At 34.9% G+C, this 12,879-nt stretch overlaps 1 protein-coding gene across 2 annotated transcripts; it reads left to right on the top strand.

The window, feature by feature from the left end:
* The first annotated feature begins 1,306 nt into the window (after nt 1-1,306).
* LOC121370144 (putative glutathione-specific gamma-glutamylcyclotransferase 2) lies at nt 1,307-12,418 on the top strand. Of its 2 annotated transcripts, XM_041495257.1 has the most exons (4): nt 1,309-1,525; nt 4,506-4,626; nt 8,252-8,293; nt 11,736-12,418. In XM_041495257.1, the coding sequence occupies exons 1-4, from the start codon at nt 1,440-1,442 to the stop codon at nt 12,105-12,107; spliced, it is 621 nt and encodes a 206-aa protein (XP_041351191.1). In that variant the 5' UTR covers nt 1,309-1,439; the 3' UTR covers nt 12,108-12,418. The 2 variants fall into 2 exon arrangements, with proteins under 2 accessions (XP_041351192.1, XP_041351191.1); XM_041495258.1 differs by lacking the exon at nt 4,506-4,626 and having other exon boundaries at nt 1,307-1,525.
* Nucleotides 12,419-12,879: the final 461 nt, after the last annotated feature.

The following is a 12,879-nucleotide window of genomic DNA, read 5'->3' as shown; positions in this document are numbered from 1 at the left end:
TGCGATTTTTAAGCTACGCCCTTTTTCGTAAGCCACGCGCCATGTCATAAACTAGTCTGATATGTTTCCGCGGGAAATAAACATAAATATCAACGAATAGGCCTAATTCCCTAGTAAATTATGTCAAATATAGAGCTGTGTTATTGTAACGAGCATTTAATAAAATATTAAGTAATACAAATGCGTTTTTCAATGTGTGTTTTTTCTTCTAATCTGTACTTCCGATGTTTTGACGTACCTACGTAATCCGATACACCTGCCGTCAACTCGGCAACTGAGTAACAGTGAGTTTATGACAGATGTATCGGACTACAAACAACGCTGTAAAGTTAATCGTTTGTAAACGTGACACAATATTAATAATACGTGAATAATATAATATATCGCATAGTCTGGGTGGGTGTATTTTTAATATTTTTTTTTTTGGGGGGGGGGGGGGGGGGGTTAACGTCTGTATCAGATATGTAAACATGAATATATATACAGTATATGTAAAAATGAATATATAATCGTGCGTTAATTCATAATCTACCACCTACAGGTACGGTGAGGTTAAATTGACCGAACAACTGACCTAACAATGTGGTACATGATATTTGGCTAATGTCAGGGCTTTAGATTGCACCAGAACCGGCCTCGGTGGCGTCGTGGCAGGCCATTGGTCTACAGGCTGGTAGGTACTGGGTTCGGATCCCAGTCGAGGCATGGGATTTTTAATCCAGATACAGACTCCAAACCCTGAGTGAGTGCTCCGTAAGGCTCAATGGGTAGGTGTAAACCACTTGCACCGACCAATGATCCATAACTGGTTCAACAAAGGCCATGGTTTGTGCTATCCTGCCTGTGGGGAGCGCAAATAAAAGATCCCTTGCTGCCTGTCGTTAAAGAGTAGCCTATGTGGCGACAGCTGGTTTCTTCTAAAAAACAGTGTCAGAATATGTTTGACGTCCAATAGCCGACAATAAGATAAAAAATCAATGTGCTCTAGTGGCGTCGTTAAATAAAACAAACTTTACTTTTTTGATCATGTGTTACGGTTTTGCTGTTCGTATTGTGAGATCATGCATAGTTTTCATCATCATCATCATCTTAATAATAACAACAACAATTTATCAATAATAAGTTTAATAATAATAATAATAATAATAATAATAATAACCACAAAAACAGTTATTTTATTTCTAAATCTAAATGGTAGCTATGAATTAATTTTGTCGCATGTCTAAATCGCCGAATATCAATAAAAGTACGGTACGTGGGGGGGGGGGATAATTAAAAAAAAGAAGAAAAAAAGTAAAAATTACAAAGGGCACAAAACTCTGTATTTCTTTGCAGATATGTTCCAAATTTGAAAAGATTACACACATCCTGTAAATTCGCATGTATTGTAATGTGGATTTTTGGTTACGGTTCTTTACTGTGGAAAGTTGATTTTCCTTATGAAAAGAAAGTCATTGGTTATATTCGAGGATACGTTCGTAGGTTTTGGCAAGGAAGTGAAGACCATCGGGGCATACCTGGCAAGGTATGACCTGTTTCCGACACCATTAAAATTTCGCACGTTCAACATGATGTTGGGTGTAGCCCGAGTACACTGCCGTTTAAGAGCTAGACAGACATTAGGACAATTATAATAGTTCAGAAAGAAATGTTTTATTTAATGATGCACTCAACACATTTTATTTACGGTTATATTGTGTCAGACATATATTTAAGGATCACACAGATATTGAGAGAGGAAACCTGCTGTTGCCACTTCATGGGCTACTATTTTCAATTAGCAGCAAGGGATCTTTTACCACAAACCACAAACAGGGTAGTACATACCACAGCCTTTGATATACCAGTCGTGGTGCACTGGCTGGAATGAGAAATAGCCCAATGGGCCCACCGACGGGGATCAATCCCACACCAATCGCGCATCGAGTGAGCGCTGAATCACTGGGTTAAGTCCCGCTCCATAATCGTTAGGGACAACACTATAATGAGACGTGCAAGAATTTTTGCCTACAACCGAGTAGGCAAAAATTACCTTTCTAATACAACAATAATCCTGTTTGACGTGAAATGCCTTTCCATTGATTATTTTTGAGTTTGCTAATTAATATCAAATATTTCACATATCTATCATACACACACTACATGAAGAAACATAACAACACCCAAATTTAACAATGTTTCAGTTAAATACATTTGGGCGGGATTTGGCTCAGTCGTTTGAGTGCTCACTTGAGGTGCTTGCGTCGCGGGATCAAACCACCTCAGTGGATCCATTCAGCTGATTGGTTTGTTTTTTCTCGTTTCAACCAATGCACCACAACTGGACAAAGACCGTAGTACTATATGCTTTTCTGTCTGTGGGAAAGTGCATGTAAAAGATCCCTTGCTGCATTAGGAAAAATGTATCTGGTTTCCATGTTTGACATGCAGTAGCCTTTGATTAATTAATCAATGTGCTTTAGTGGTGTCGTTAAATAAAAGAAACGTTATTTATTATTGTATTTAGATGCTATAGAAACAAGTTACTTGTCACTAAAGTCTGAACCACATTGTTAACAACTATGATAAATTATTCTCTTATATTTATATAGTTAGATTTCTCCCACATTTTAATCCGACACAAATTGTGAAAAACCCCGTTACATTGACACAGATTCAACATACTTTGATACTAGAATGTAGCCATGTCACCTACATGTACATGTATATATAATAATATTGTACATGTATATCAACTTTGCTGAGATCTCCTAGGACAAAAAGCATGCATGTAATTTATGGAATATTCTTCAGCAGGGGTGGAAGCCTCTGAAGTACATGTATGTGACGTAATTAATTTGACGTCATGATGATTGCCTATACAATAATACATGTCATGATGTTATATTATGTCACATCCTTTCACCCCTCTTGGAAAGTATTCCATAAAAAAAAGCAAAAATGGCAGCCTACATGCTTTTTGCCCTAGGAGATCTATATAGATGACATGGTTACCATCTTAGAACGATAATTAAAGTTAGGAGAGTAATTTATTGTATTTATTAACAATGTGGTGCAGACTTTAGTACTTGAAAACTGACCTAACTTGAAAAATGTCCTATTTGAAAATGGGACATTTAAAAACAAAACTGCATATTATAGACAGTTGATGTACATGTATACATGTAACAACATATTTGTTTAGGGAGCACTTTTTGAACAAATAAAACAAAAAAAGTAACAATTATTTTTGTGTGTGCAGTACACTGAAATGTTACAGTTAATATGCATTCTACAAGATTTCACACTAAATACCACTTCAATGCATATCTAATATTCGTGAAAAATAAGTCTTGTAATTGATAAACAAAGCTTGTACACGATTAACAATGTATTCCAGTAATTTCTGCTAATAGACTGGTCTGAGTAATTTAGTTCAAAATCATGTGATTTGCTTCGATAACTGAATAGCATTGTTTAGATAATTGAATAGCATTGTTTTCAGGAGAGGGTTGAAAAATTACAAATTCTTACTAGAGTGAACAAAATATGATGTAATAAAATACACAGCTAAATATTGTTAAAAGGAAACAGAACTAAAATGGGACAGTTTCCGGTGGGGTACGGTTTTTGATAGTTTAGGATATATTAATAAGTAGTAATAATAATTTAAAAATAATATATACAAATATTTAGTTATTTCACAAAAGTTCCTTATATTCATAAGAACTTGTTCAAATATGGTGCAGAACTTTGTATAAAAATTGGATGATACAATAATGTTACTTCTTGGACTTATATGGGAGCGATATTTAGCTCAGTTGGTTGAGTGCTCACTTGAGGTGCTTGCGTCACAGGATCGAACCACCTCGGTGGCTCCATTCATCAGTTTTTTTCTCATTCCAACCAGTGCACCACAACTGGACAAAGGCCGTGGTATGTGCTTTCCTGTCTGTAGGAAAGTGCATATAAAAGATCCCTTACTGCATTAGGAAAAATGTACCGGGTTTTCTCTGAATTACCAAATGTTAGCCAAAATTTTAGCCGCTTGCAAATTTTATTAGCTTTTTTTTTTTAAATAATTTTTAATTAGCCAATGACTAATTTGGCTAACGACAGTGCGAGCCTTGAATGTTTTCAGTGTGTGGGAGTTTTGGGAAGGGGGTGTTAGGATAGAAATGATTAATTGCCAACTTAACTGTACTTTTAAAAAGTGCTTCACCTATCGTTTATTCAGTTAAATGGTACAGTTGATTCTGTCAATGGGCATCTTCTTTAATCGGCCTTGAAGCTTGATTGCTCGGCACAGGAATCCCGTTACACGTAAGCGCCTTCCTGACGGATTAGCGGTCCCAGTAGATGTGGTAAAATTACTAAACACCAGTTGTGAAGTCCATTGTTAGGTATTTAGGAAGTGTTATACCTGTCATAGTAATTAGGTGTGCTTGATATACTGGTACACAAGTTGTTTGCAAGAGGTAGTCGACTGCCACGCTCGTACTTGTGAAAATTGTTTTTTTCTAAAGCACTTCAAATCAAGGCGTAGCAGCAATTGAATTAAGGCGCTTCCACGCCGTCAACATGCTTACTTTACGGACCAGGGCGTGTCGGGCCGCTACGCCTAACGGCCCTGGGGAAACCCCTGTGGTATGTGTGTTCTGTCATGTTCTTCTTCAGGTTCTGTTGTGTGTACTATGTCACGTTCAGGTTCTGTTGTGTGTGCTACATCATGTTCAGGTTTTGTTGTGAGTTCTCTATTATGTTCAGGTTCTGTTGTGAGTGCTATATTATGTTCAGGGTCTGTCGCAAGTGATTGGATAAAGACTGTGGTATGTGCTGTCCTGTCTGGGGAAGTGCATATAAAAGATACCTTGCTGCATTAGAAAAAAATGTAGCGGGTTTCCTCTGAGGACTATGAGTCATAATTACCAAATGTTTGACATCCAATAGCTGATGATTAATTAATCATTGTGCTCTAGTGGTGTTGTTAAACAAAACAAACAAATAAACTGTCGCAAGTGTTATGTCACATTCATTTTCTATGGTGATTATTTTTTCATGTTCAGCTTTTTGCTATGTTATGTTCAGGTCTTGTTGTCATTGATGTGCCAAGTTCTGTTCATGTTCATGTCCTGTTGTGTAAGCTATGTTATGTTCATGTCCTGTTGTGTGTGCTATGTCATGTTCAGCTTATGTTGTGTGTGCTATGTCATGTTCAGCTTCTGTTGTGCATGCTATGTTGTGCTAATGTTTTGGTGGTGTGTGTTGTGTCATGTTCACGTTCAACATTCTGTTGCTTAGCATAGCTTAGTTTAATGTGTCCATAGTCCATATACCACTTGTGTTTCAAACACACCTATCCCAAGTCCGGCCTTCGATAGGATTGGGGGTCTGACTCAGGACAGGGATATTCTGTTGCAAATATCTGTTAACTGTAACATTAATCAAAAGTTCATAGATCTTGCTATTGTTTATGTTGAGGCTACATTCACTTTATTCGCCTTTTAACCTACGTCTGATTACACTGTCTTTTGTTACTATACTTTGTCCTGGATAACTTACAATGACGTTTGTATGTGTAATATTGTTAATCCATAATCTCTACATTAGGGCGATCCTGTAGATCTTCAAAGGCAGCTGAAAGGTGGAACTTGATCACCGTAACATATAATTAAATACATCAAAAATTAGTGTAATTATGCTTGCACTTTGGTTGTATATGCCACATACAACATTATTATGAATTAAAATTGTATCTACAGATACAAATTACATGTTGGAAACTTTGCTTCAATTAAAAACAGTTCAAAATAGATATTTGTTTTTCAAAAAAATTCACCAAAACATGTTTATTATTATAATTATGGTGCACATAAAATAGCAAACCATACAAACATTAATGTTACTGCAATTCCTATTTATATATAGGCCTACAGACACCATTCTTGTTTGTTGCCAAATAGTTCCTTGCATGCAGTACCAAATGTTTTTCTTAAATAGTCCGGGCTCTCACAACGACAAAAGTCATATTATTTTTAAGATTCAAGCACATAAAAATACTTTGCATTTGTAATTTCTATCACAGACCGATAACAGAGAATACATATGTGTCGTATTTGGCATATACGACCGACCTATGTCAGGCATAATTATATAACGAACTGTATTTAAAAAGGGTGTATCTACCACACACGACCAGTCGTGTTCACATAATGGACGGCAAACAAATCGGAAGAAAGTCGTATGCGTCAGTTATGTCTATTTTCATGCAAATTGGTATCTGTGATTCATTTACGACCATGATTTTTTGTGAAAATATGTAATCGGGGATGGCGATTCCGAATATGCAAAAAAGACGTAGCTCCCACTTATGAACTTTTGGCTCTCACGCGACGATATATATATATATATATATATACACATACACACAGACAGGCCTGGAAATAATATTTTTACTGGTGCCAGTCAAAATGACCTATGTCAGTCAATTTTAGCCAGTCAAAAGTAAAACTCTGCCTGTCAACCAATAATTGTCCTTTATTATATAACATTTAGTGAAATATCTTAAAATATCAGTAAAATAAAAGTGTTAACAGTCACTCAGTGATGATAACACATTTTAGAGTGAAAATTTCACAATAAAATGTGTTATCGTCACTGTAGAAAGTGTTATCTTCACTGTAAGAAAGCTGGAACTATTTTGGTGCCGACATTTTAAAAATAATGGTAAATTGCCAAAAGTTATACAGGGCTAGCTCTGGGTGTGCAAAACATTTCGCCAAATTATTTCTAAAAATGCAAAACTCAATTATTTTCCAGCAGATATCAGTTATTGCATGACATTTTTTTTCGCCAAATTAAAATAAAATTTGCCATTGGTTCCTAAAATTCGCAATTGGCGAGTGGCAGAGCTAGCCCTGTTATATAATAAATAGAAAATTTCATGTTTTTTGTCAAACATGAATTTATATCTCATCTCGTGAAGTTTGCAACCATATCAGACTGGAAATCATATTTGACAAAAAACATGAAATATCCTCTTTATTAATCATGTATGTTATTATATTATACATGTACCCGTAGAACTATTCATGATGTAGTGAAATCCATCTATTGTCCATCCCACAGAGAACTCCTTTTTTCATAATATGGAATTTACTACAAGATAAATTTTTTTGAGCCGATTGTTTTCTAAATTGCACACAAAAATAGTAAAAAAAATTATTATTTCCAAAACACTTTTACATTTATTCATACATAAAACCAAACTCAAATTATTTAAAAAAATAAAAATTAAGGCATTTGTAATATAAAAAAAAGAAAGAAAAAAGTAGTCTTTATTTGGATGGGTATTCAACTTACTGGGGTTTGGATTGAGGTAAACATTTGTGTTAATCGGCAAATAACTACAATCAATCAATTATGGCACTTGAATTGTGGGTGGGGCGTTTTGTTCAAAATCAAATAAGTTGATGTTTGTCGGACTTTCTGACATGCTTCAATTTTATTTGGAAATGAAATACAACTGATCTTTTTCCATGAAGCCAAGTTGAAAAATTCATTTGTATATGTTTAAAAAATTAAAACAGAATTATTATTTTTTCATGACTGCCCGGTCACTGCGATGAGGACAACAAAATGTCAACGAATTCCAATCACATTCAATGCTGAAATAACTTTATAATAACAAAACACCTAATAAATGTATTGAATAATGTGTACTTTAGTCATTTTAAAACAAATATATGTTTCCATTTAATTTTGATTGCTTAATTGACATTTGTAAGAACCGCAACACAAGCTAAGGTACTGTTGATAAAATTAGACTTTAGCTAACCCGGAGCATGCACACATCACACTACCTGTTTATTTGTCCAATATAAATAATGACTAGTGCAAGGTCCACATTTAGTGAATATCTTTCTACATTTGTTTCGGACTACTTCAACACAGAAATATTTAATTTTGTGTCGGACAAAATAACTGCTGGTGATTGTCAAAGCTTGACAAATGACAAATTTGTAACGGACAATGTCCGTGACCAGCCACTTATTTCCAGGCTTGACAGACCATACCAGGAAGTCATACAATGTAGATTTGATCTAAAGAAGAAAAAAAAGAGTCAGCATTAATATAATTTTTTTGGTCATCATTCTACTTAGAGACCTTAAATTAGTTTTTTGCATTTTTATTATAGTGTCATACATACATTGTATCTCAAACTAAATATGTTTTCTCCTACTGTATACCAATATGTTTTCTTTTCTTTCAGCCAGGAAGAGTAGTTACCCTCGTACCATCTGATAATCCTAATGTAAGTTGCTAATTATTTTACTAAACAAAACATGTAGGGTTGGCTGTTAGGAAAAGAAAGATAAGTGTATGCTGGGCAGTTCCATGGTATAACTGACGCAACATTCAGACATTTCTTTAACATCTTGATTATTTTATTTCTTTAAAAGTATTCAATAAAATTCTTAAGTCTTTTTGATTGCAATAAATATGTTGTGCCAAAGTCATGTCAGAAGAATATTTCAGAGCAACTATAATCACAAATGATGTGTGGGTAGCTTGTCACTTGTATTTGAGATGTCTTTGAACGTGCCAAAATTCTTTGAATCTGAAGCATCAAGTTTTTAGGTACGTACAGAAATGTGTAGTGCACAAGTAATTTCCGATCACAAGAACAAGAAAATAAAGTTTTTTTACAAGGAATCAACTTTTTAAAAAAAAGAAGGTAACTGACATAACACTAAAAGTAATTGACACAACATAAAAACTAATGAGCATAATTTAAAAATAAAACATTTGTCTTTGGCAACTGGTTCATTTAAATTTTAAGAAATACATAATACAGTAAAGTACTCTTATAACGAACTGCATGGGACCAGGATCATCGGTTCGATATAGCAGTAGTTCATTGTAAACATTTACAGAAGTTAGCTGTTTTCATTCAGGAAGTCTGCCATTTTGGATTTTTCAAATTTAAACACCATAAACGCAAGAATTAGTAGGGTGGGTTTTTTTTTAATATTTCATTTATTATCACCAATAGAAGCAAATATGCAAATAAATACAGCATGTTGAATCAAATGAGTGTTCAGTCAGTCACGTTTTGAAACAAAGTTGCTTATTTTTGTCTGCTTAGTGAGTGTTGGTCTCATAGCCTGCATGGCTGTAGCGATGTCGGCAGTTGAATGAAACAGGCATAGCTACATCAAATTTACTTTGGAAAAACAGTGTTATCATGTCCGTCATGATTGCGCATCTACCGAATACTGTTCAACATTTCATAATATTTGTATTACCTACCTTCAAAAACAAAATATCTGATTATTTAACGCTAATTACAATGACTGTATAATGAGTTTCACATGTCAGTCTTATTGTTGGGTACCAGCACTTAAACAAGCAGTGAATCCCTGAAAAGTGGACATTATCTGATTGGACTTGTCAGTGCAAACGTTTTGGATGCATTGTCGCTAATGCGATAAGATGCAGGTGTCAATCTTCTTGTTGGATACCGGCAACATGTCAAGGAAGCAATGGGGACTTAAACCAGCGAACAATAGCAGTGAAGTGAGAACATACTGTTAATTGTTCAATACATTACTCTCTTAATTGATGCCAATCGACTATGTAAATACACGGGGACATTATCTGACTGATCTTATTAGTATAGTCGTTTTTGATGCATTGCCGTTAATGCTACTGATTGATAAGATACAAAACAATTATGATCGGTTCGCTGTATATGCACTAATTTACACTGAAATTCACAATTTTGACCAAAAAATTGGTTTGTTTTAACAGTTAATTCGCTATACATAGTTTGTTCTATACATTAAAATTTATTAATACTATATAGGGGGGAAATCGGGACTTTACAGTCGGTTCGTTCTAACCGGTAGTTTGTTATAAGCGTGTTCATTCTAAAAGTACTTTACTGTATTTTAAAAGGGAACAAAAAACAACAACAACAGGGACATGTTCAGGGGTGGGTGGGTTGGATGTTGAATCCTCCATTCCCAACCCCATCCCTGCTCGAAGCAAATTATTACTATTATTTTAATATGCATTTACATGTACCTACATTTGTCATGATGAATTTTACTTGTAGAATGCAAGAAATTGTTTTAGGACATCAGGTTTTAACCATTTTTCAAACTCTCTCTCTCCCCCCCCCCCCCCCCCCCCCCCCCCCCTGTAACTGGGGCACTTGCACCCTCTGTAGCTGAGATGAGTGCCATAACACATACATGTACATGAATATTAATATATTGAAATTTAAACACAATTGCTACATATCTAAAATTGAAAAAGTAAGATGTAAATTTTTCATTCCCAAAAGAAAGGGGAGAAGTTTTATAAAAATAGACAAAGTGAACATTTCAAAATGTTTTGACATAGCCCAGTGGTAAAGTGGTCACCTGATTAGTATATAAAAGGCTGTGGTATGTACTATCCTGTCTGTGGGATGCTGCATATAAATGATCCCTTACTAATGGGAAAATGTAGGGTGTTTTTTTTAGACTACCGGTATATGTCAGAATTATGAATGTTTGACATCCAATAGCCAATGATTAATAAATCAGTGTGCTCTAGTGGTGTTGTTAAACAAAACAAACTTTTAAACTTGTTCAGGGCTTCTAGATTATGGTAGCCCCACTCCCATGGCTAATGATATTCAATGTTCGGCTAGTAAATAACTACTGTTGCCATGCCTAACTGCTAGTGAAAAAAAGAGTTGTCAAATCCTGCATTTAAGTGTGTTTTGTAAATATGAATGTCCTGGTCCAACCCTCACCCCACCCCCCACCCTAATCTTAGTGTTTTTAATTTCTATATCCCTCTTTAGGCAACATATCTGATTATTACTATTAGTAAAATTGTATTAATTTAAAGTAGGGCTAGTGAATTTTTAATTGTGGCTAGTCAATTTTTAAAATCACTGATCCCATGGCTAATGGATTTTATGAACATTCTAGAAGCCCTGTTGTTTTATTCTGAAAGATTCCAAATTATACTCTGTTCAAACTGTAATGTTTCAATATAATTCATTATTAAATGCATGTACTACTACTTCTGGCAATAAAATTTAAGCAAAACAATATTTTCATTAAAAATGCAATAGTTTAAAGCAACTGATAATTAATGAGCAGTTATGTGTTGTGTTTATGAAATTAATTATTTGTATTTTCTGGCATTACTGAAATGAGGGGCGGGACATATGCCAGTGGTAAAGCATTCGCTCGATGCGTGGTTGGTCTAGAATCGATCCTCATTGGGCTATATCTCGTTCCAGCCAGTGCACCATGACTGGTATATCAAAGGTTTTGGTATGTGCTAGCCTGCCTGTGAGACACCTTGCTACTAATGGAAAAATAATGTGGCAGGTTTCCTCTCCAAGACTATATGTCAAAATTACCAAATGTTTGACATCCAATAGCCGATAATTAATAAATCAATGTGCTCTAGTGGTGTTGTTAAACAACACAAACTTTTTAAAAAATATTTTTTTACTGAAATGAATCTGGCCAAGACCTGACTGGTGAACATGTCCAGTCTCATGTCGTCAAAGTAAAACAAATGATGGACAAGGTGTTAAGTTAGTGTTTTGACATGTGTTGTGTGAATTTGGTATTGAAACTGAGTTGGGTTAGGTTAGGGCTAGAGTTTCTTAATAATTCTGTGACATTAGGACCCCCTTCCCCCACTCCCCGATCATGTCATTTTCTGTGTTCTTCATTTTTCAGGACTGTGTATGGGGACTGGCTTACAAAATAGCAAAAGAAAATGTTCAGAAAATTGTTCACCAGCTGGATTACCGAGAAAAAGATGGTTACAAGCTGACGTTGGTCACTTTCTACCCAGAAGCAGATTTAGAACCTCTTGATATAAGCCTGTACATTGGCAATGACCAGAATCCATTCTTTTTAGGTCCAGCCCCTCTCAGAGATATTGCCCAGCAGATTTATGATGCAGTGGGGCCAAGTGGAACAAATATAGAATACTTACTGAAGTTAGCAACTGCTTCCAGGGATTTGTTTCCCTCTGTGTACGATTCTCATTTATTCACTCTTGAACATGAAGTGAAATCTATAGCCAAAGAGAATGGTGGTCTGTAATGTTATTTCTGTAATAGAGGCATTAATTGAAAAAAAAGAAGATTTAACATTCAGAGTGTGTGGATAATTTATTAACCGGTTTGATGTAATCAGTTGTAGAATTCTGGAATGTGTTGTTTTTTATATAGTAAATATAAGTATACATGTGCCATGAAATTTTATTGTGAAATATCTTTATATTGAATTTACTTATCCACATTTATTACTGTGCAATAATGAATAATTATAATTTATATTTTGCTTTAACAGTGAGATGTTTTTAGTAACACATGTATGCCGGCTGTGAAATCATGAATAAATTTTAATTTATATTTAGCTGCCTTTCTCATCTGTTGTCACCATTATGTTTGGAGGGTGAGATGTAGCCCAGTGGTAAAGTGCTCACTTGATGCACGGTCGGTTTGGGATTGATCTCCGTCAGTGCTATGTGCTATCCTGTCTATGGGATGGTGCATATAAAAGATCCCTTGCTGCTAATTGAAAAGAGTAGCCCATGAAGTGGCGACAACGCGTTTCTTCCCTCAATATCTGTGTAGTCCTTAACCATATATCTGACGCCATATAACCGTAAATAAAATGTGTTGAGTGCATTGTTAAATAAACATTTTTTTTTCATTATGTTTGCAACCTAAGGGCCTGAAAGAAAAAATTAAGCCAGTTTTTACAAATCTTCTCAACCTGAAGTCTTCAAACTTCATATACGTCAAAGTCAAAATGTAATGATGAAAAATAAATGTGAAATGTTAAAAACTATTTATTATGAAATCATTCC

This window comes from Gigantopelta aegis, chromosome 4 (assembly GCF_016097555.1).
Source record: "Gigantopelta aegis isolate Gae_Host chromosome 4, Gae_host_genome, whole genome shotgun sequence".
In the NCBI taxonomy this organism is placed as follows: domain Eukaryota; kingdom Metazoa; phylum Mollusca; class Gastropoda; order Neomphalida; family Peltospiridae; genus Gigantopelta; species Gigantopelta aegis.
This window is presented reverse-complemented; position numbering and strand designations above follow the sequence as displayed.